Below are 25,432 nucleotides of genomic sequence, written 5' to 3' on the forward strand. Positions count from 1 at the left end.
ATTATTTTTCTGTTTTTACGCCATGGTTGATTTGGTTTCAGTGTAGACTAACTATCCACTATACACTGTAGTTGCAATTATGGTCAATCAATGACTTGCCGGGCTGAAATCAAAACATGGTTTTCGCGATTTATCCCATGTTTAAAAAATAATGGCATTTTTGCTTATGTCAACAGCGGATATTCGTGCAAGTAACTGCCATCGATAAAACAGGTCATCTCGGTGTAAAATCGGGGGAACGGACCGGGCAAGAAGCAGTTACGTGTATTTATCTAAGCAAAGCTGTGCAAATGCCACTGGCCAGGTTCACTATGTGGCCTGAAGTGGTTGGTTGTACATTGAAGAGAATGAATATCTACTCAAATTGGCGAGTAGCTTGCTTGATGATAGCAATAGTAATGGTAAAGTACAACTACGAGTGAAGACTGAGCTCTTAAATGGCCACTTTTTGAACACTAAAGTGTTCAGAGACAAGGGCAAAATTGTGATTGCTGAATAAACTTGGACATGGATTCATTCATGTTTTGAAGTTATTAAAACAGGATTTCTTTTTTCAGTGACTGCTATTGGGATAGATTATAATGCAAACAGATATTTTACAAAGTAAACTTAGATATGGACTGGCAGATTTTGCCTACAGGGAAGTGGAGAATTCAGGATATACTGTTGATTTTTTGGCAACAGTTATTAAACATACAGTGGTATTCCACACACTATTTATAGAAACAAACGGTTAAACAAGAACTTTTCTATACTGTGTCTCGTCTCAAGTTGAAAGTAACGCCATGTTGGATTTCACAGTGGCGGATCCGAGTCGCATATGATAACCAAATCCTGCGAGGTGTATACACACACGCATGTAGAAGGGCAATTTGTCTGCGCGCTTGCGATGCAACCGCGTAAACGCACTGATTAGAATCTGCCACTGCAAAATCCAACATGGCGTTACTCTCAACTTGAAACGACAGACTATAGTCAATGCTATAAAAATCCCATAATGCCCCATGGTATTGTTCTTTCATTGTTCAAATGTTTGTTTATTTGCTTGTTTCTAATTGATTCAGTGCTAATTTGAAAAAAAAGTGTTGTGTTATATATTCTTATCTTATAGGATTTGTATACTACAAACAAAACCAAAAAAATGAAATTGTACATCAAAACTATTTGTCAATGCTTTTTAGATTTGTTTGTTTGTTTGTGTATTTTGACGCCCGGTTCTAGTTGGACTCGCTCAATTTATCACTGATCCAGTTCATTCAATTAATTAAATGGATTTTAATATATAATATGGCATTTCGTTGTTTGAAGTTGAGAAAATTAGTTACGAAAGAATGGAATTTTTTTCATAGTTTTTCAGGAGGCACGCGTCAACTCTTGTTGGGTCATTGCGGTTTTGATCAACTGGCGGGGTCTGACCTTTTGTTCCCCTGGTCCCTGCAGCGATATGATCCCGAGTCAACCCTAATAAATGACCAACACAACAGTGAAATGAAAAACAAGAATTGCTAAGTCTTTGTAACAATAAAGAGAAACAAATTTTCAATGTCCTGGGGTGTGTGAGATTTCTTTTCTAGTTTAGTGTGTTAAGGAATCGATAAAATGGGTTAGTTAAGCCTAAATGTGACAAGCGGCGGTTACATTCATGTTGTGATACATGAGACATGAATCAGGAAAAATTAGCATAATTAGTGTAGTACACTGACCCCTTTCTTGTAGATGCTACTTGCTAGCATTGTTTGGTCTTTTGTTTCCGCAAGCTTATAACATTTGATCAGAGACTGGGATATGATTTAAATGGGTAGTAAAACATAAATCATTAGTTAAAATCATCAAAGATGTTAAATATGGAGAAAATAATAATATGCACATAAATAACAGCCATACATCCATGCTTGCTTGATGAGATTTGAAAAATTGGGGAAAAGACATGTACTTGCAAAATGAGCATGCTATTAAATTGGTCATTTCCATGTAGTGAATCCCCTATAACAAAACACCTTGGTCGTTATTAAAAACAAGATATGGTTGATATGGCGTGTAACCATGACAACATGAAATTGATAGGGTTATTTGTCATTTTTGCTTTGTTGATTCAAAGCCCTAGCAAATCTCCATAACTATACTTGGTACACTCCAGTTTCACTTTCATCAAAACCATGGCACGCTTAATGCAAGGATATGGTGTCCATTTTGTAAAATTAAGAATTAATCTTAAAATATAGAATATCATATACTATGCATTACGTTAAGACTCATGACGCCAGTGCATGTATTAAGCAACAGACCAATTATGAGCTATTATCGATGAAGACCTGTAAGGGTAGGCCTTATATGTGAGATTATGTCTTTAACTAAAATTATCCTTTTGGATTAAGTGTGGCTGATTTGACCTGACTGCTATTTAAGGAGGTGATGATTTATAATTAATCATTAATTATTGTTAATTACCTTTATTACGAAACAAGACTTCCACCTTAATGACAGGATATTTCCATCATTTATTTTTACCCAATTGTTTTTTTCTTTAGGAAAAAGTGCGATATTAAATAACGCTTATGTGACTTTGGGTTGAGTGATTGAACATTGCATGAGGAGTGGAGGTAATTCATGTAATTGGAAAAGGTTCAAATGAATTAGATAAAGGCCACTAGAAATATGATATCTCAGAATTCAGTGATTAATAGTTATTGGTTATGAAATAACTATATGCTGTTTGTATATAGGCCCCTATGTAGGCCATGCGCAGAAAATTTTGGCAAGAGTTGACAACATTATGGTGGGATCAACTGACGACCAGTATCTGGTTGTTACTTTCATGAACGAAAATATTGGGGTACATGATGTTCTATTATGGCAGTTTCTTGATTTTTGCAGTTTAAATTACCATTTAACATAATATTTGATCTTTTAATTTTTCCTTTTTTTCACTCATTTAAAAAGCAAAAATTGAAGGCGAAAGCCGGAAGCTAAAACAGCAGCAAATTTGACCTATATGGGTTTGTGGGGCAAATGATTTATGATATCCAAGATATATGGGGTGTGTTTATAAGCTGCCATATTTGTATGGTTCATCACACTTAGCAGTAAAGCTTGTGTTTCTCCTGTCTGCTCTTTGGAGAGATGAAAATTCTGAAAACAAACTGGATTCCCCAGACGCTCGCTGCATAGGTTCTTTTTAATTTGGAGTATTTTTTGGAGAGAAAAAACAATTGTATACTTATTGTAAGCCTGTGGCATATACTCCCCTCTCAGAAGTGAGAGGGACATACACAAGCGCACGATACTTACCTCCCACGACCTGATCTATGCACAAAACGAAGTTTGGGACCACAAGAAACCCCTGTACCACAGAAAAGGTTTTGGCACCCCGGAAGAACGGGATGACAACGCCCAGGTGTTGGTGTCGCCCAACACTAACGAGATATCGCCCTCACCAACACACGCTTTCTTGCACCCTCACGTGTGAGAACGTATGACTTTCTTGAGGGGTGGAACGATAAAACGCTGGAAGGGCTCAGGTCGTGGGAGGTAAGTATCGATGCGCTTGTGTATGTCCCTCTCACTTCTGAGAGGGGAATACACTCGCACCCTCTACTTACCTCCCACGACCTGATCTATGCACAGAATACCACTGAGAGCAAGGAGGTGGAAGAAAGTCGTGAGAGGTAAGGAGGGCACACAGTGCAAACTCCGCTCAACCACAACAAAAACCACCCAACCCAAGACTCACCTAACGCCCTCGATCCGATCCCTGGCGGCCTGCAAGCAGTGCTGAAGTACCTACAGCTGAATGACTTGCGAGGACGTCCTTGAGGTAGGTCGACTGGAAGGTGGTGGGGCTCTTCCAGCCTGCTGCGTCAAGCACCTCCCTCAGGGACACCCCAGAGTGGAAAGCCCAAGATGCTGCTTGGGATCGAATGTCGTGACACCTGACCTGTGACTGTGACTGTGTCTGAGGACCCGTCATCCGTTCGTGATGTTTTTGGTGGGCGCAACGGATGACGGAGGCAACCCAGTGGCTGATAGTGCTCCTAGCGGCCGGCCTAAATGGCCTGGCCGATGTAATGAAAAGCTGCCTGATGTCCCCCCTGATCTTCTCGGTACGCTTTAAGGACGATCTAAGGGCCCTAACGGGACATGACGGTTTCTCCGCCTGTCCTGCGACCAGGACCAGATCAGGGAGGAACACCGGGGAAGGAGTAAATGACATGGTCTGGTTCTTGGCCAAGAAACCGGTCCTAGGCAGGATGGAGACACCCCGGTTGGTAAAGCGTAAATGGTGCTCGTCGATCGACAGAGCATGAATATCAGAACAACGCCGACCGCAGGCCACTGCCACTAAGAACACTGTCTTTAGTGTCAGGTCCTGCAGCGAGAGGTCCTCCATGGGCTCGAAGGATTCGGCTAGATATCGCAACACCAACGGGAGGTCCCACTCCGGAACCAGGGAACGGACTGGGGGCCTCTCCGAGAACATGCCCTTAATGAGGCGGAGGGGCTGGACTAGAGGAGACAGTCATGCCTCCCCCAAAGCCATGATGGACCGCTGCTATGGCCGTCCTGTACGCTTGGGCAGTCCGAGGCATACAGCCGCCGTGGAAAACTTCTGTAAGGAAGTCCGCGACTTCGAATAAAAAAAAAAAATGGGGGTCGATTTCTCGACCGGCACACCACCTGTAGAACCGGCGAAGTCGCTAATCGTAAGTCTGTCGAGTCGACTGTCGCCTTGCCTTTGCAGCGGCGCGGCAGCCGACTCAGAAAGTCCCGCCGCCTGGTAGGACTGGCGGAAATCGCCAAACAGTCAGATGGAGGTTGTTGATCACTCCCATCTGAACCTGCTGGCGTGACGGAACGGACAGAAGATTCCCACGGCGAGGAAGGCTGACTGGCTCCCCACTAGGAGGTCCAGGAGGCGGGGAACCACCACTGCTTGGGCCAGAGAGGAGCGACAAGAAGGAGAATACAGCCTGGAGAGCGGGCTACCTTCTCCAGCACCCGAGGATCAGAGCAATGGGAGGGAAGGCGTGGCAATACACCTCCCAGCTCTCCCGCATGGCGTCTCTGCCTATCGCCTGGGGGTCTTGACCCCAGGAGCAGTAGGTCGGAAGGTGGTGGTTACGATGAGACGCGAACAGGTCGACATGCGGGCGATCTAACCTCTGGAAGAAGGAACGGCAGACTGCGGGATGAAGATGCCACTCTACTGACGCTCCCCTCTGGGCCAGGCGCGTGGATGACTGAAGCCCCCCTCGGGACAGTGAATCGGCCAGGGTGTTGTCTACCCCGGCCAGATGCTCCGCACGGAGGGAAATATCCCGCCGTAGACACCACAGGAGGAGGGACACCGTCTCCTTGCAAGGCTGGGACTTCTGGTGCCCCCCTCCCTGTTGATGTAGGACACAACTGTCATGCTGTCGCATCTGACCAGGATGAACAGGCCGTGAATCCGTGAGACCCAACTGGCGGAGGGCGAGGAAAATGGCCCACAGCTCGAGGAGATTGATGTGTCTCCCGAGCTTGAGTCCTCGACCAACGCCCGGAGAGCCTGGCGCCCTGAAAGTGGGCTCCCCACCCTGACTTGGATGCATCCGTGGTAAGGACGTGGGAAGGGCGGGGTTTCGGGAATGGAACGCCTATCTGAACACTCGGCTGACCTATCCACCAGGAGAGGCAGGGGAGGAGATGCCGAGGGACCGGAATCCTGAGGCTCAAAGGATGGCGCCACGCTCGATACCGTCCGAGGAAGTACAATTGTATCTTCCTCGTGCGTAGCCGGCAGCCTGGAACCAGATCTATGAGGCTGGCCATCAGCCCTAGAAGGCGAAGCCACGACCGAGCCTGGACCGATGCTGCCTGCCTGATCTGCAGAGCGCAGAGCCGAACGTCGGCGATCCTCGAGTCTATAGGAGAAACCCGCCCCTGGCGAAGTCTATAGTCGCCCCTAGGAACTGAGGCGACTGAGATGGGGAGAGAAAAGACTTCTGGTGGTTTATGATAAACCCCAGGGACTCTACCAGCCTGCACACCCCTGAACATCCTGGCGCAGACACTGCGGAGAGGGGCTACCAACAACCAGTCGTCTAGGTAGACGAAGATCGTGATCCCCTTCATCCGGAGAAACTCTGCCACCGACTTGACCAGTCGAGTGAATGTCCGGGGGCCGTGGAGAGGCCAAACGGGAGGACCCGGAACTGAAAGGCGGTACCGTCGAACACGAAGCGAAGCCATTTCTGGTCTGACTCGCAGATTGGTACGTGGAGGTATGCATCTTTCAGATCTAGGGTGACTCCCCACCAGCCTGGCTGAAGGACAGATAACACAGCGCGCAGCGTCTCCATCCGGAAACGTGGGGCCTTGATGTAGGCATTCAGGGGCTTCAAGTTGAGGATTGGGCGCCACTCCCAGTTTCTTTGTGGTAAGGAAGAACGTGGAGTAGTGGCCTGTCGGAAGGCCCTGGGGAGAGGTGTGATGGCTCTCTGTGTTAGGAGAGCTTCGATCTCCCCACCAAGGCCTCCCTCTGTAAGGGATCCAGCGGTGACGGGTGACTCGAACCCCCGAACCGAGGAGGACGGAGGTGAACTCGATCTGGTAGCCTAGAGACACTGTCTCTAGGACCCATCGGTCTGAGGTCACCCCCCGCCAAGCCCTGGCAAATGCCAGTAGACGACCACCCACTGGGAGCGGGCGGTCGGGTCCCGGAAGGGAGTCAGAACCGGCGTCCCCGACCGCGTCCGCCATAGGCGGACGGGTCGTTACGACCGCACCGTCACTCTTGCCTCGCCCTCCCTTGCGACTGCGATTGCGGTTGTGATTCCGCCTGCCGCCTCTTGCACCTCGCACGGGCCAGAGGGGCATGGGTGGCTGGCGGAAATAACGGTTGCAAGAGGGAAGGATACTGCTGCTGCTGCTGCTGAAATTGCTGAGCAACCAGCTGCTGCTGCTGGGGCACCTGGATATAGGTCGGGTTGGCTGTCTGACCTTTGGACCGAAACCGCTTGGGCGCTGATGTGGCCGGTGCCTTTGGTTGGCTGGCCTCCTTAGCCGCCTTCCGTCTGGTACGTTCATCTTCGGTCAGCCTGGGAAAGGCCCCCCGAATAGATCAGTACCAAACGGAGCAGACCTCAACTCTCTTTGTCCGAGAAGTTGAGCGCCTGGGCGACCAAGGCTCGGCGCCAGCCAGGACAGACCGAGTTGAAATCCGGCGAAATGCTCCGCTGAGAGATGATTGAGGTCAGCCAGCACATGTACCGCCCTCAGTGTCGCCTCAGGAGACAAGGACCTTTCCTTGTCCAGCAAGCTCCGTGCTAGATGAGCGCTGACGAGCTGTTGGACATTGGAAATGCGGAGCCCGTCTCTGGCGAGAGACTCCAGGGACCGTAGCTCCTCATCCCGGGCGTTATCCCAGGGAGGCACCTTGTGGGGCGCCTTTGGTCCAGCCTGCCTGGGGCTCCCTCAACTCCTGAGGGAGGGAGCTCTCCGGCGACACTTGGTCCCCTTATCCCGCTCCATCTGGCGATAGGCCGCCTCCGGACAGAGGGGGTTTCTAAGAACGCCACATCCTCTGTAACGTGGGGGCGCCCGTGCCAGCCACGGGAGGCGGTCTACCTCACCCTTATCCTGTACGGCCGTGGTGAGTGCCTTGATGTCACGCGATAAGGGGATGAAGGGCGTCGACTTGGGGTGCTTAGCTGGCTTTGCAGCATATCCTAAGTCGGAAGCCAGTCGCGGAGGCGGCTCGCACTCCAGTCTCATCTTAGCGTCCGATAGGGCGGCTGCGAAAAAGGGAGCCGAGACCTTAGGGAGTAAGGAGCCTCTCCGCAACTGGTCCTCCTCGGAGCCTTGAGTCGGTGCTGGGAATGAATAAGGGTCCCCCCAGCCTCGACACTGATCATAACTCCACTGGTACCGTCCAGGTGGAGCCGGGTCGGGCTGAGGAACCCCTCCCCACCGAGATCGCTCCTGATTGGGGCCACGCTCTGGACCGGCGGCCCGACCGCTCTGCGGTCGAATGTAAGGAGAAAACCTTGAGTTTCTGCAGCGAACGTCGAGCCAGCTAAGCTCGGGGAAGGTGTGGAATCTGAGCCTGTGAGCCTGACGGAAGGAAGGACTGGGTCATACTCACTGGCGGAGGAAACGACGAGGGCCTGGGACCAAACGCGAGAGAGAGTAGGATCGACCCTGTTGGTCGGCCACGGTGAACGTGTCTGGCCAAAGTGCTTGGCTCTGCAAGGGAATACCGACCGAAGAGGGTTGTTGGGAAGCTCCGAGGGAGACCGAGAAAGGCGCTGAATGACTGACGGGTCGCGATGAACTAGCGGGATATCAGAGCCCTCTGTCAGCCCTGGGGAGTCGAAAAATCCCGAAAAGACTCTACCTCCGTCTGACTCTGAGAGCCATCTGAAAGCTCATCATAGCTAGCCTCTATGCTAATCGCATCGGACTGCGGATCCGGACCTGTTGAAGGCAAACCTGGACCCACTGGTCGGGTTACCGCCGAGGGCACCTGACCGGGATCTTTGCCTAACAAACCAATGAGTTGGTTCATGCGGTCTAACGCCGACGGGTCCGAAAGTGATGAGATGGCGTTGACAGTGCCTCAGCCTGAGATGCGAGCATTGACTGCTCTGGGATCTCGGATGCTCAACCATCGAGGGAGCAGCTAGGGCAGAGGAGGATCCCGAAACACGCTCTGGCCAGGGGCGGCGTAAAGGGATCCGGAGCGGTTGACCGGTGGACCATGGCTGCCGTCGGGGTCGCTCTACCGTCCTGGACGGACGGGAGGCCTTCCGACGGTCGAGCCGTGGAACCATTGAGTCGACCGCACACGGGAGGACGCCTGAGCAGCGCCTCGCCCGGGGCACTCAACCCGACCGCAACTGGTGCCGTCGAGGAGTGGCCGCTCGGGCGCGAGCCAGCCCATTGCTCAGAGGATGCGGGGCCGCATACCCACCTCGGCACTCGACCCGACGCCCGTGGCGCTCAGGGAGCCGCCGTGAGGGTCTGAGCCTCCTAGCATAAGGGCGAGGCGGAGCCAAAAAGGCTTGGGGCTGCCCGACCGAGGGACAGATAGAGAGATTGACTCTCTCATACCTGGTCTCCTGGAGCTAGAGGACACAGGGGACGGAGGACAAACTCCCTGGCTGGCGGGGCTAGGGACACTTTCTTCGCCGAGCCAGACGACTCCTCTGCGAAGAAGAACGGCGCTTATGGTTCCTGTCCCTAAGCCCCTCCACCTTACGTTGGTGAGACTTCTGTAGTTTCACCTTATGGGCCAGGGACCTAGCCCAGGCCTCCTTGGACCAGTCACGGTCAATGGTGCACGGTTGGTCCGGTGAGCACGACCTACAAAGCAGGCATGCCTCATGCGCATCGTCTTTCCCAAGGAATGCCTTGCACGCAACACACTGCCGAGGTTTGCTTCTGGTCCCCAACGCCTTGGAGGAGTACTCTCTTTAGACATTTTGATAACTACCTGTAATGGAGAAAGGGTACGAAAACATGTAAACTCCCTCTCGTCTCCGACGGGACTGGAGGGAGGGACCCCAGGCGTAAGAGGAGGGGATAAGCAAGAGTGTCAACCTGTAAGGGTCACAGACTCCCCAAGGGGAGAACCCCTCCTCTACCGCCAGAGAACCCAAAACATGAAAAGGCGCACGGGATCCAAAAAAGTGAACACGAGATCCCCTACTACTGAGAGGTGCGCATGGGAACAGTTTTGACATAGGCCCCGCACTATTAAGCGAAAAAACCGCCCGAATTTTAAGCTTACCACATGTGCGAGGGAAAAATGAATCAAAACACCGACGACGAAAGCCAAAGTACACGGGACAGAAGGGGAGATCGCCAAGAAAAATCCCGCGACCTCCCAGTGGAATTACCAGGGGGAGCAGTGAAAACCTATGAATATTTTACTTGGGCGGTCTCACTTGACCACAGAGACTACGAGAAACTAGCAAGAAAAAAACATCACAAATGGAAAAAAATCTTGCTAAAGTTACAGAAAATATCACCGAAGTGATTACTGATACTTGCGTAACCGTTACTCGAAATAAGCCTCACGCTGCTACGATATTTCTCAACAGAAATTGGAGCTCTTAAGTAACACGTCCTTGTTGGTGCAAGAAACGAATTGGTGAGGCGATATCTCGTTAGTGTTGGGCGACACCAACACCTGGGCGTTGTCATCCCCGTTCTTCCGGGGTGCCAAAACCTTTTCTGTGGTACAGGGGTTTCTTGTGGTCCCAAACTTCGTTTTGTGCATAGATCAGGTCGTGGGAGGTAAGTAGAGGGTGCGCAGTGTATCGTAGTGTGGCTTTTGAACTTGTGTATGATACCAGCAAGATGCTGTAGGGAGAGCAAGCCTACTGATTGTCATCCTCACTTTTCCCACCAAATAAATTTGGTTCCAATCCCACACATCAATTAACTATATTTGAGGGGGGAACTAATTTGTGCATTAAAAATTAATCATTAATTGCGACAATATAACCTAAATTTCCACCCTCGTTTGAATACAGACTTGTTCTAAGGTACTCCACTTTTTTTTCTAATTTTCCCAAACATGAATTAAGGTAATCAAGATAATTGTTCTCTCTCCATCGCATCAATACACCCAGGCACCAATACTTGCTTAGGTTCATCACACCTTTTCATCACATTTTGTAATTTAATTAAGACTTTGTTTGGATGGACTTTTAAATTTTTTGCAGTGACATTTGCAATATTGATTTTAACCTCTAGCTTTGGCTCGGTCCATAAAGGCAGGAGATTTCCGGAAGCACCCATACCCCGTTTGGATCCGATTTCGCTGGTTTTCTTTCCTCGTCTTGCACACAAATGATATAATATCTGATGGTAGATGGAGTAATATAAAACCTTTGAACTGCCTTGTTAATCCTTGCCTGCTTTGGTTTCATATTTGGTGAGGGATCAATCGCAAATAAGTTTCTGTGTCTCAATTGGGAAAGGTTATCTTTTTGATAGAAATTTATACCATCTCTCCCATAAGCAGCCTTAAAACATTATCTTGTTTACCCAGGAGGGACTTAAAATCGCAACGATTTCTGAAAACATACACCACTTGGATTCATTTTGCCTGTTGTCTCTCCAGTATTGTATTTATGTGTAGTTACAGTCCCAGTGCTTGCATTTCAAAATCATTTTGCTTTGAAGTAGCTGAAATTATGATGAGGTACTTTATGAGAGCTGCAGTTGTAAATTGATATTTTTGATAATGATGATGAAATTGAAGAGCTGGGCTAGCTTTATATGGTATAGTCTATATCATCACATGAATGGTAGCTATGATAGTTGGATAGCTAGCAAGGCAGACAGAAAGATGAGACACATAGGTTAGGGCAAATAACACATTCAGTATAATTTAGTCAACTTTATCTGAAGCCCTGAGGTTGAAATTAGGATAATCATGATAATTCTAGACAGTTTACACCAATTCTTTCTTAAATTAGCAAGATGAAACGTCACGTTAGTTTGTTAACTACATTATTATTTCAGTCAAAGCTGAGCTCATTTCTAGAGTATTTTACAAGCTATAACGTTGATGATGAAGGTCTTTGGACGTTACTTAAAAATATATAACTCGAACTTTAATTTAATTACATAGACTATTATTGTAGATAAGCAATTTCCAACAGCTCCTTTTTCACCTCAAATATTCTTTGGCAGATTGGTGTATAAACTCATGAATAACCGAGGAAGATTTAGTGAAGAAAACAATCCACATAAAGCAATGACACCAATTAGACTCCAGTGGATGATTCTTTGTCCAAAAACTGCAATGACTTGCCAGGACCAGTTCCCTTGTACAAGGAATATGACAATGTAGTGAAGTGTGTGAAAAATGTTGACAAAGGTCTTGCTTTTGCAGGATTCTGGAACAGCATGGGCACATAATTATTTTATTTTATGGTATTCCAGAAAGTGATCTTGATTCCAAACTGGATAGGTAAAATAGTGTACTATCAAGTAATATTAGGGTCAGCTTCTAATTGACTCCATTTTAGAATCAAGCAGCTCTCCAGTCAGTCAGGTTGCTGAGTTCAAATCTGAGCTGGACATCACAGTACAGTAAGGTTATTCACCTGGCTACTTATTAAATTATTATTTGCCACAATTATTGACTACCAATTGGTGATATTGTTTTTGAATTGCCCTTAAATACATTTTTGCTCTCCAAGTGCAAAACCTTGACCATTTTGGAACACCCTGAGGTTATTTCAAGATTAAGAAATTGTAAGCATTTTGTGGTGTTTTTGTTTTGTTAAAAAGAGGTCATAATATGAGGTATATTGTGTGTTGGTATAGAGAGAAGAATCTACTTGTGGTAAGATGTTGCATGGTTGCTGAGAAGTTATCATCTTCTCATGGCTATTTAATAAAAATCCCTTTAAAAAGAGATGTGCTAGGACATGGTTATTCACGATGAGTAATATCATATTTTAATTTAAATTGTGACTGACTTTGCTTCTTAAAAATTGTATCCTGAAGAGAAGAGTACATGTAGCATTTGTAGAACAGAAAATGGTTCTTTTATTTGGTACTTTCAAGTTTCTTTTCTTTGGTATTTTCAAGATTGACTGAATTCAGTGCTCATCTTAATAAACCTTTAAGTAGAAGTTCCATTGCATTACTTCACCATAATCAAATGTGCTGGGAATTCAAATCATGCCATCAACAAGATGAGCGTCAATAAGGCTTGATGACATTAAACGTGTCACCAAGGCAATCCAAGAGTAACTGGAAAATGAATATAATTTTTTCTATGATGATGATGATGGCATACATAACATGAATGAAAATCAAATTTGTGGATGCATCTATATCCTGATGAGTTGATATGTGTCTAGTGCTCAGGTGTATGTCTTCAAGGCAGCCTAAATTATAGGCAAGAAATGGCACCAATTTGTGTTGCGTTAAATGTTGCCTGCAGAACATTAGTTATAGCACTATTTGAAAAATTAATGTAGAAAGGCAAAAAATAGCCAGTCTGTGTTTCAGGAGTTATTGAATTATGATTTTTTTAGGGTTGATTAAATAATGGTATGCCCAGTTGATGGGTTGGTCCCTTTTAAGTGATGGGAATCACCTGAGGTATTTTAAAAGCTCAATTTAAATCAAAATTGCAATATAATTTTCATTATATTTTATGAAGTCATGCTTAATCAGTGCTGTGGGTTTGAAGTCACTTGGTACAGTTTCAAACTTTCTTCTGTGTAAATGTAAAATAAGGAGTTGTCTGACTGAATGTGAAACGGGTAAAAGTCAAGTTCTTCGATGTGCAATTCAGAGCAGGATTATGATACTAAGATATGTATCAGTCTATTATGATTTTCCAAGTTTATGTTATAATTGATTGTTTCAGCAAGGAAATTATTGGGAAAAACCTGTCCTTTCCCCTCACCAAACAGGGCAACATAGATGGGATGTTCAGGAGTTAGTCAGAAAAAAACACTTCTAAGACATAAAGTTGGTGATCATCACATTACCAGAAGAGTGAATCTTTACTGAAGATTCTTTAGGTTTAAAGTATTGACAAATTAAGGATCAACATGGAATAAGGAAAGAAGCGAAGTTGTGTAGTTGACATTTAAAAACCGACTATCCAGTGGACTGCCCAGCCAAGTCAACTCTCTCATCAGTCGCTTTATTTATCAAATACAGTATCAGTAACAAAATGGGAAATTAGCTATAGATTTTCAATTCCTGTCTCACAAAAAGAAACATCCTTAAAAATGTGTGGAAGTTATCTCCGCTGAGGGTGGCGGGCTTGTGAATCCTTATTCCTATGACAGTACTATATTCCTGTTTTGTCAAATTACCTCATTAATTCCTACTATTATCTGCTTGGCAAAATTCAATTTCACAACCATTTCTTATCTCTTGTCCATTTTTCCTGTCTTTGACCCATTTCAACAGAAGGGTGATTTGAACTTCAACCCCTCTGGATATTCTGCAAAATCATGCTATTTTAGACACATTTCAGGCACATCGCCTCCTCCCCAGAGTGGTCTCCTCCCCCTCCCCTCAGATTGAAGGTTTCTGGGCACACCCCTGTTTTAGTAGTAAATTGTCACATCATTGTTCGCAGATAATTATTATCATGGAAATAGAAGTTGTGATAAAAAACAAAAGTTGAGTTGAGATTTAAAATGGCCTCACTTTGCACTTTGGAATTTGTACCTTGCAAGTTTACTTTCACTACTGGCATTGTATGGAAGTGATACTACTATTGACACTGTGTTATGACTGTTTAGTTCATGAAAACAAATCTGTGGTATATTTTCCCCCTTGTTAGGTGAAGATTATTACTTAAATTTGCGGAATATTAATTTAGCCAATTTAAATTAGATGCAAAATTAAATTCCCATGAGAGTTGTATAATTAAGATGCTCAATCTCATGAAGTCCATTGAAATGTCGACTGGTTAAACCTTATTTGATACCTCTATTTATGTGCAATGAACTTCCCAATTCATTTTCATGATGCTATTAGTATTGCATACTATATTGGCTTATACACGTATCTATGCAATTGGCCTTGCTGATTTAGCAATACAGTTATTGGCAATATATAGCATATCCTAATGCATTTTGTCCGTCATACAGTGTACCTTTGAAGATATAGGTTGTGTGTCCCTTCCCAATTGACTTTGAAACAAATGGCATGCACTTCTTTTTGTTTTGATATATCATTGGCATTTTTCCCCAAGGGCCTCTTTAATAAGGCCTTAGGAACCTACGAGTCATGGGTGCTTTCCTGTGTGTTTTGTACTAATTAGTAACTATGTCTGATCTCTGTGTAATTGTTAACGAGGCTTACAACAAGTCTTTGCGCATCGTAATTGCTTAGAGAGATGCACAGAGGGTATGAGTGTATGTGTCAGTAGGTGCATACACATGCAAGTATGTAGGGCCTATAGGTGTTTGTATACATGTCTCTTTTATTTTTTGCTATAACCACCAACCCCCAAGTGCAGGGCTTCCAGTTCTGTGATCCTTCCACCCTTTCTCTTATGCTGAATTAAATTATTTTTTTGTTTCTCGGCCTAGTCCCCCCCCCACATTATTTTCCGGAGTTGGTCCATATTTGTTTTCTTTCAGAAACCTTCAGATTCAGAACCTTCAAATAAAAAGTACCTTATTGTTTTTCAAAAATGCATCGAAAATAAATTACAGCTGCGATCAATAAATAAATAAATAAAATAAATTTTGGATTTATAAAGCACCTTTCTCCTGATCTTAGAGGACTCAAAGCGCTGTAATTTCGCTGCAATGGTGAATCATCACAATCAGATCGCATCAACTAGGTTGCTGCCGAGCAGCGCACACCTATCCGCATTTAGATTGTAACATCCACCAATTATCTGTGCAGCTCCCCAAATTCCATTGGGTGAAGGAAGTTTTGATAACCAAACAACTAATCACCGATTTTTGCGATACAGGAGGAAACCGGAGATCCCGGAGAAAACCTGCGAGAGCGAACATGGAATCGGGATAAACCAAGTGCACATGAGTCCTTGGGCGCATCTTGAACCCGGGACCTCAGTGGTGCAAAGCGAGGGAATTACAGCTGCGCTAACTCAATGCCAATTTTGTATTGCAAAAACACACATACAAAAAGCTCACCCCTGTCAATTCTTGAAAATCCTCCACAAGAGAACCAAAATTTAATTTTATATGTCCTTATCCTTACAATCGGTAGGTTGTTAATCATTATTGTGACTTTGCAAAAAATTATTTTTTCAGATTTTTCAAAAATACTTGGAATCTGCAATGTCTCATGATTCACATTAGAGCAACTTTGTCAAAGTTACAAAAATGATTTGAACTTTATTGCAGTTTGATGTGTAAGTCTTGGTTCAAGTCTAAGAGGGCTCACATTGTGGAAGTTGATAGACAGTTTTGCAGGTTCTTTCTTCTAGTGGTCTTCCCTTCAGAGGAAGCCTTCATCAATCAAGAGCTATTTTAGCTTGAAATTGACACAACAAAAATGTTGAAAACAAAAAACGTAAATGTTTAGCTTTTCAGATCCCGAGGGAGATGTTTATCAACAGAAATTTCGGAACACAGTGATGGGAAAATGTGTGATTTGATGGAGAGTTTCCCATGTTGAGGAAACAGTTAGCCAGTCACTGGAGAAGTGTATTGGACTAAACTAATTTAGCTCATGTAATGACCCCAGTTACCTGCTATACCTCATTTAATCAGTTATTGGTTGGGTAACTGCTAAAAGTCAAAAGTTCAATATTAATTGTTACTAAAGTTTGACCATTCTAAAATCAAAAACGTGTTTTATTTTTCGTGATAAATGATGATAAATGGTGATGGGTTTATAAGGAGAATTTCAAGAATCAAGTTTTTTAAGGGTGGAGCATTTTTCTGTCAGGCAGGGTTAGTCATAAAGTCAAGGCATTGTGATTTAACTCAATTTGTTTGATGCTAATTCTTGTCACAAGTATATTTAGGGTAGATTGAGAAGCCTACACTAGCATTGCCCACTTAAGCCGTGTATTGCCCAGATTGGCCCAAAATAGAAGATAAAAAATAAAGTGAAAAGGCTTTGAATTGTTGGCCTAGGTTTTATTAGCCCAAACTTGAAATCTATGAGTTTTCTTAATGATTGTAACCCGGGGATTGTAATCTACCAACAAGAATGTGAAGTTCAACAGAATGCTTCTGATATGGAAGAAAGCCTGAAGTGATGCTGTAGATCAACAAAAGTAGATGAAGTCAACACTAGGTCCAATACTGTTTGGGAAAACTACGGAAAATGTTGGATGAAATTGAAACTCTTTTTTTGAAATGTGAGCTAACATATATGTATTTTTCTTTTATTATTTCGCAGGAATGGATGGTTCAAATAATAGTTCATGGAATAACCAAACTAGTCCTAGCTATGATGCAAGGGTAAGAACAAACAAGCCAAGGCTTGGTTTCATAACAACATGCAATACATCAGTTGTACCTTAACCCTGTCTCTAGTATTGGATCATAGATTTTCAAATCTATGATTGGATGCAGAGATTGGTGTTATATCCAGGGGTGTGGTCATTTACAGTGTATTGCAGGTTTTTATGAAATTAAACAAGGACAACCCAGAATAATATAGGGATGAGGCCAGTGATCAAAGACAGAAATGAAGAGTAATTTGCATCTGAAGTTTACATGGAGCAAATGTACTGCAATTAGACATTAGACAGGTTTTGCATATTTGATAGACATAGCTTATATGAGCCCAACCTATTCTTTCATTAAGAATGGCTTTGGCTAAGGATTGGAAAGTATTGTGGGGTATGTGGGGATTTGGATTTAAGTGCAGATGAAGTCTTATGTCTGGCAGCAAGTGTGCTTTAACTGCTGCGTGCGGTTTGCAAAAGCCTTATCTCGCGTTGCTAGAAAAGGGCGAGAAACAAAAATGCACTTTTTGCACATGAGTTTGCAGGAAGAATCTTGTTTTGGTAGCAAAGGGCGAATAGTATTCAACTATCATTTCACAATTATTTATCAAAAGCCTGCTCATTTGGGACTGATGAAAGTATTATGTGTAGGCTGAAGGAACAATGATGCATGTTGCTCTTCACTCGCTCCCAGAAAAGAACAGACCTCTTCGTGCTCTGAAAGATGCACAGAAATGGCCAATCAGATTTCAGGTATGTTGTTATTAGTGTGGAATGATTGAATTAGCCAATCGGAACCCCACTAACGCACACCACGCACAAGAGATGTCCATTCTCCTCTATAGTTTGATCAGCTCGTAACAAGCGGGAAATGTTAGGTTTTTATCACTACGCCGAAAAGTAGACCCACGTTAAGAGTGCTATTAGTTGACCTGTTGTGTCTATATTTTGTGTGTTAAAGAAAGTAGGCAAAGTATAGGACATGAATTAATATTTTGTGATGCTTCTAGCGAGATGTCACAAGACAATTCTCAAATTAAAATATTTTGATATTAATCTGCGATGTTATAAAGCCCGCCGATTACGAGCTGATCAAAGTATAAATGTTAGTATAATTCCATACTGCAAAACAAGGTAATTTCTCAAGGAATTTGTTTTATTGCAAGGAGCTTGGGTGTTTAGGATCATTGTGTGTGTAATCAAAATTGATGAGAAATGGATATTGTGATCCCATTCTAACAAACAAGGATAACTGCAACAAAATTTGATCACCTCTGCGGAATGTGGATACATCCGTTGTATTGTGAATTGGGTATGTGGTTCCTTCAAGCTGATTATCATAAGTTATACAGTTCTTGGAAGAAGGTACTCCACTTTGGTTCTCTCTAACAGAATAAAACTTTCGTAAGGAAGTCCACAAACATGTCACCGAGATATATAACGCTGACATTGGCAGGGCTTCAAACTTTGTGCAATTGTTTAGAACAAGATTGTACTCTATCCAATATGCTTTGTGTGGAATAATTAATTTGGGAAGAATTTTAAAGAATAATTAATTTGCTGAATTTTGTCCTGTTGGAGAGGACGGAAGCAAGTGGGATGGGGTTAATGGGAAAAAAGATACACCCAAAAAAAAATCCAACAGTAAATAAACAAAAAGCAAAACACAAACTTTATATACCGTACTGACGCGAGTATAGTCCCACCTTCGAGTAAAGTCCCACCCCCAAATTTTCGAAAAATTTCAGAAATAAAAAAAAAAAAAAAATTCAATGTATTTTGAAATCATTAATAAAGTATGACATGAATACAAATTATTAATTTTCATATTAAAAATACAAAACATCTTGAAATTTTTTTTTTTTAATTTTTTTTTTTTTTTAGGTCAACCATGAATGATCCTAGCATTTAGGTCTAGGTCTAGGGACACTACTTTTTTGTTGAAATTGAGTATAGTCCCACCCCCAATTTTGAAAATGTTCACCCAAAACGGGGTGGGACTATACTCACTAGCACGGTAATATTAAAAATAATGGGTTGGATATAAATGAAATATTAAATGCTTTTTAAAACCAAACAAATCTAAAATAAACTCTTGACCGGTAAAAAATGTTGTTGGCGCAATGACAGTTAATTAATATGGCTTAACAAAAATATTACCGTTATAAAAATAACATTGTGGCTGGAAGATCTAAATAGGCCATTAACTACGTAAGCTATTAACACTTCAACACGAGCACCTTCCTGTGATTACCGTGGCAACATTTTCGCTATTAAAAAGTGTGACAAATTTTGGATGTTGCTAATAATTACCCCCATTACAGGCAGAATATTGGCCTGATAACAGAGACAAAGTCTTTTATGAGTTTGTGCTGATTATTCATTTCATCAAGTTTCGGTATGATACACTAAGTTGTTTATAAAATGTTATGTATTACATTGTTGATGTTGGTGTCTTGTCTAGATGCGAATATTTCAGGGGTCCCAGATATAGGGGTAAATAGGGAAGGGGATTGAATTTCAAGAGAATTCTTGTCCTAGATGTCCTAGATTCATCATGACTTTGTTATGATTTGATATATTGATTTATGTCTGGGTTTCAGAAGGCAGTGCTCCGTGTTATCAGTTTCTAAGTTGATGATGAGAAATGCCTTCTTTGCGTTTTTTGTCTGTCATATTTTTGTTTTACTTGTTCCGTTGCTTCTGCGATTGTTTATGTTGTGGTTTTGTATGTAGGCTAAATAGGCTTTCCAGGAACAGACAAGTTCCTATTTTTTCTGTTTCTGGAAAAATTATTTTAAAAAAAAGTATTATAGGTATACAGTACAAAAATGATAAATATAAAAATGATCAGAATCAATAATGTTTATCATTTTGAAATTATTTTTTCATTATTTTTATTATTCGTGTATGTTTTTTGTTTTGTGAAAAATTGCAAAAAAAGTATTAAACAAAAGTGATAAATATAAATATTGATAAGAAATAATAATTTTCATCATTTGAAATCATTTTTATTATCATGGGCATCAATTATCATAATTTGAAATAATTGTCGTTATTTTGTGCACCAAGAACCATGAATATCATCATCATCATCATGTACCAGCTAATGTTCAATGTTATATCATGTATAATTATAATAGTTCATCGGGTCAAGTCATGACATTTTATGAACTAATGTATGTAATGAGGTTTGTGAACATTGAAATGATCTCCATGATTGAAGCCTACATTACATCGTTGAGGCCAACCAGATGATTCTTTTGGTAATATCATCCAGCTAAAAAGTTAGAACACCAGAGCTTTGTACGATTTTCCCCTAGCCCATATCATCAAAGGCTAGATAAACATAAAACAGGGCTGAAATAATATATCATTTTCAGATATGCAGTAAAAAACAACAACAAACAAGCAAACAATGTTAAGAAACAATTGAAGTTTAAATAATCAATTTGAATTTACATTTTACTGATGTGTTTAATATGCTTCAATGTGATAGTTACCCACAGAATTGAAAAAATATATCTCTTAAAAAGACATTCTTATTATTATGCAAATACTTCCATAAATAATACATTTAAGAGTATTCTGTTGGCATAAGTTTATATACAAATGTATTGATAATGTTAAGCTGATATTGATAAGATGCAGTGAACCCCATCAAGGATTGACATTGGATATTGATTGATTGAAGATCCTATTGTAAAGATGCATGTGATAGACAGCAGCAATCATTTAATCCAGTAATTATTGTTGCACTTGATGGTTTGGCAGGTTGTGTCACTCTATTGTCAGGTGTTAATCCCTAGACTGTCTGATTGAAGTCTAATCAATTAGTAGGCGATCAATACTAAGGGGATGTAATTAGATCATTCTGCACTGGGTGAGATTCACTTTGACTTTGGATTTGCATAGCGGTGACTTGGATCTTCAAATCATTCTGCATAGGGCATAGTTTACTCTTGTTTGGATAATTATTGTTGCTACAACTTCACATGAGGTTTCATCCAGGTTTGTGGATGAGTATGGTAATAAGTGATTAGGTTCAAATTGGATGTAGAACTTGATCAGAATGTCCATTTGCTGACTGAAAATTGCTCTCTTTCTTGGATTTATCTTGGAATTATACACAAACATGGATGAGTATCCATATTATCAGTGTGAACAGGACAGGTTAAGTTGCAGAGTACAACAAAGTACTGCTTATGCTGCAGCTGGGGACATTTTTTATTTGGTAAGATTTTGTCGCTTTAAAAAAAAATTAATTTGATTTGATTTTGTTTTGATTTTTGTCTATACTGGCTATTTAGGCATTGGTTTTTAAGTAAGCCCAGTTGTGTTATTCTTTCACAAAGAAAAATGATGGGTAATAAACATTATTGATATTGTAACTTACAATTGTTAGGTCCACATAGGCTACAATCCTGAATGTAGCTTATGCTAGTTAGAGTTCATAACTTACAAAATAATATTTTTTCGCTTTGCTTTTTTTTCAGTTTAGTTTTTGAACTGAATATTGATGATACATTATTTATAAATTTATACGGCTCATGAAAGGGATCTAAATCAATAAAACAATAGGGACTCATACATAAAATAGCACATATCCAATTGAACACATACATACACTCACAATATTGGATTTGGAAAATACATAAACAACCGAGCTTAACATTCTCAGCACATTCAAATTATTCTAGTGCCAGTCCAAAGTGGGATCTCCTAACGCTGTCATTCGAGAAGATAGAAAATTATATCTAAACATTCCACACAAACATTTCGCATTTCTAAACCTTTGTCATCACTGCCTCCGGTCAGAAGTCTGGGGACCCTGCTATTACACAAAATTCCGTGGAGTAAAAGATGCAATATTCAAGAAGTTGAGGTGCTTTACGAGAGGAAGTGTGAAAGCGCAATACTATGTTGTTATCTCTCCAAACTGAGAGGCTAAAGGATGATTGGCCTGGGGGATTGGAAGGCTGTACAAGGTTCTTAACCCTCAAGCCTATGGTTTTCACTCTCTCTACCACTGCAGTAGTCAGACCTTTGATTGGTGTGGTAAAGTGCTAACAGAAATAAGAATTGTCAAAATGAGAAGATTTCAAAGTTGGTTGCCAAAGAAAACAAGTGATACAAGAAGTTTTAACATGAAGTGGCACTGTGCTTGATATATGCTTCTTTAGAAGATCCGAAATATGTAGAGTGGAAGAGGAACTAGAAGAAGAACTAAAAAGATGCACCACATAAATCTTGCAATGTATCATTTTGTGTCTAAAAACTTTTCAAGCCTTACAGCTTCGTTTACTTTTTAAGTTTTAGTAGAAAATACATTAAGTTACACATTATACTTGCAAATATAATTTATTAGTTCAGTTTTAAGTACTTTCATTGTTGTTGCCAGCTTGGGTGTTTCTTATTTGTCTTATTTGTATCCTGACCGTATATATGTATGTATGACATAATGTTGATTACTAATGTTTTGAAGATCATAATAATCTAAGAGTTTTAACCTGTCTGCTGGGACCCTAGGCCTTAGTTCAAGTGTAAGACAAAGATGTAAATAGTATCTCATTTTGATCAGTTTCTGGATCATTTAAGTCTCTAAGAAGAGCAGAAATTGTTTCAAACATATGTGCAGAATGGTAGGAAAAGTGCTATCAAAGATAGCAATTGTTTTTTTTGTTTGATGTTAACAGTTTCTTTTTTGTTTTTGTTGCAGGGCTATGAACATGGTGGTTCTCCATATAGTGAAATGCATTCGAGAGGAATGGAAGGAGGAATGTCAAATAGTTATAATATCAACTCGTCTTCAATAATGAGTAAGTTATCACTTGTAAAATATATCACTATTCAGAAGTTGGTTTATTGCTCTCAGCATTGAAAAATCAAATGTTCAGATATTTTCCCAAAAAGCTGAAATGCTGAAAGCATGGCCATAGCAAGGTTTAAAAAATATGGGGTGGCCATCAAGACCTGGGGCGGCTGATATAATAGTGCTGTGCTGAATGTGGTATCATGTTAGAATGAAAAATGTATCAAGCTAACATATTCAAACTAATTAGCACCCCTCTCCTAATAAGTACCCCCTATGAAATTTCTCAAGTGACAACTGTTTAAGTACCCCCTTTTCAATATACATGTACTACTAAAGTTGGTAAAATGTCTGACTAAAATTATCATATAATTAGGGCCTGTCAAAAAACACAATTTTTTAGATCAAAAAACACACCTTCATTCTTCAAAATCCAGGAGAATTTTTTTTTTTGCGTGCATTTTGAAATTCCTTAGATGTAGAACCAAATGCTAGGATCATTATTAGTTGATTTTAAAACATATTTGAATAAATCCCTAATTTGGACTTTCCATTTCATCATTTATATAAGTTCCCACTCCCTACCCCACCCCCAGAAAGTGACTGACTTAGGCCTGTGGGTGACAATTTGGTTGAATACAGTACTTAAAAGGTAAAGATATCTTGAGATATATCCCTGGTTGAGTAAGAATCATACAGAGATTATTGTTTGTAAATTAGAACCTGGTAAGTTATTTATTATGAGCTGTAAACCTCATTCCCTAAAATGGCCATCACCGAAATTTGAAACTTTTATCGGTCTCTCGATCACCTTTCTGCAAATTTCAAAACGAAATTGGCAATAATTGGCAAACACACAACTGCTGCTGGCCACCCTGTTGCTTTTCACACCAACTGACTCTACATACAAAGAAATACAATAAAATCAAAGAAGTCTTTTACAGACACAAAATACTTTTCATGTTCGCCAACTCGGCAGGGTTTTTTAATCGACACTTGCCCCGCTGCAAGCCAGTAATTTCCTCCGTCAGGATACAAGAGTTGTAAAATTTCATAATTATACTAGTGTTGTTGTTGCATCTCCACGATTTTGACCTATAAGAAACACAGTGAGTGGTGCGTTGTTGAAGTGCAACTGTCCTTCTGCCAGCTCGCTTGCTCGCTTACCTTGCTCATCCTGTTTTCAAGATTCACGTCCTCACGGGGTGTATTATGTTATCATCTAGGGACATACAGTTTCTCGTTGCCACGGTGTTCACCATCAGGCTTTTTGATCAGTTGCGCTCTCTGTGGAGTAAGGCGATAATTTTCACTTCTTTTCTTTTCTCTTTTTTTCTCTCTCTCTTTTCCACTTTTTATGATGATGATGGCAAAGTTGTGAAATGTCATTAGCGTGTTATGGTCCGGTGACAAGTTTTGAGTGAAAATGGTTAGGGTGTTATGTTGGTTGAAAGACAGGGTATAGGGTGTACGTAGCAACTAGGTGATGGAGAAATGTGTGAGATAAAAATCACAGTACAGAGAAGAGTTTCAAATTAATTAATGGTTCTGATTAGGTAGTTAGTCAGGTGTGATGCGATCAGGGAATTTGGGAGAAAAGATTGTGGTTAAGTATCTGTGATTTAGGTTATTACATGCAAATATATGTAAAATTAATTAGTAAGCAATAATCTGATACTATAAAAGTAGGTTCTGATTTATAAGGATTAAATTATAAATTATATAGTTAAATATATTAAAGATTTTGCAGTGCAAGAATTGCTGAACAACTAGCTTTCTTCTCATTCAATTTTTCACTTTGAACAGGTAAATTATTTGCATTAGCTGAATTGTTTTACTTGCCAAAACTTGTAGACCTTATTAATTAAATTTTCAAATTATATTGCCTACCTGAAAGCAAGGTAAGAAAAGGGGGAGGGGGAAGCAAACCAAAAGCCAAAACACAGCAAATATGCAAGTTGTAGATAAATTGATCCTACACTGACCTAAAAATTTGAATGTTTTGACATGGCACGGTAGAGAGGAAATGTCGTAGAGTTTGCCATAGAAAATTGATGTTTTTGTTCCTTTGCTCTTTTAATACCGAAGCTTGCCCTGAAGTTAACTCTCAATGCCTGGCTGGCTGGAAAAGTCAGAAGTGTCGGTCCCTTTTTACATGTTGAGGCTTGACCCACATGCAGGCGCTTTCCAATAACACCCAGAGGGCGAGTTACTTTTTTTGTCTAAAATTAGCAGTGAGCTGCAATGCTTGATTGGTGGTTGACATTGGTTCAGTGTTGTGACATCAAATAAGACCACGCTGATTCCAGTGTATGGGTCAGTGGTTTCGCTACTGGTCATCACCGAGTTTTGCCCATGGTGAGAAACGCAGCGGCGACCTAGGAGGTCAAGGGTCACGCTGCAGTGCAGCATTTACTACAGATTCTAGAACAGTAGTAGGTGAGCCGTAGTAAATAAATACTCGTTTATGGAGAAACTCAGAGGGGAGTCCCGTAATGAATCAACAATCGTACCTCCTCCGTTGTTCATTGACTGTATTGATAACACTTTCAACACCTTAGGGCTGAGTTTGTTTTACGAGGGGTTTGTTTTCACTGTTAATCAGCTGCTTGAAAAGTTACAGAAATGCCAGCAACTTGTGGAGCCCATGACAATCTTTATGAGTACTCAATATAATCATCACCTTTCAAAAATAAGAGTCATAT

General features: G+C 41.6%; 1 protein-coding gene across 1 annotated transcript in view; it reads left to right on the plus strand.

Annotated features, from left to right (window-relative positions):
- Nucleotides 1-25,432, plus strand: part of LOC140154121 (transcription factor 4-like) — a 212,969-nt gene that overhangs the window by 65,947 nt on the left and 121,590 nt on the right. Inside the window, 2 exon segments of the mRNA XM_072176731.1 lie at nt 16,864-16,925; nt 22,635-22,734. Of these exon segments, the coding sequence (XP_072032832.1) occupies nt 16,864-16,925; nt 22,635-22,734 (162 nt within the window).

This window comes from Amphiura filiformis, chromosome 1, assembly GCF_039555335.1.
Source record: "Amphiura filiformis chromosome 1, Afil_fr2py, whole genome shotgun sequence".
Classification (NCBI taxonomy): domain Eukaryota; kingdom Metazoa; phylum Echinodermata; class Ophiuroidea; order Amphilepidida; family Amphiuridae; genus Amphiura; species Amphiura filiformis.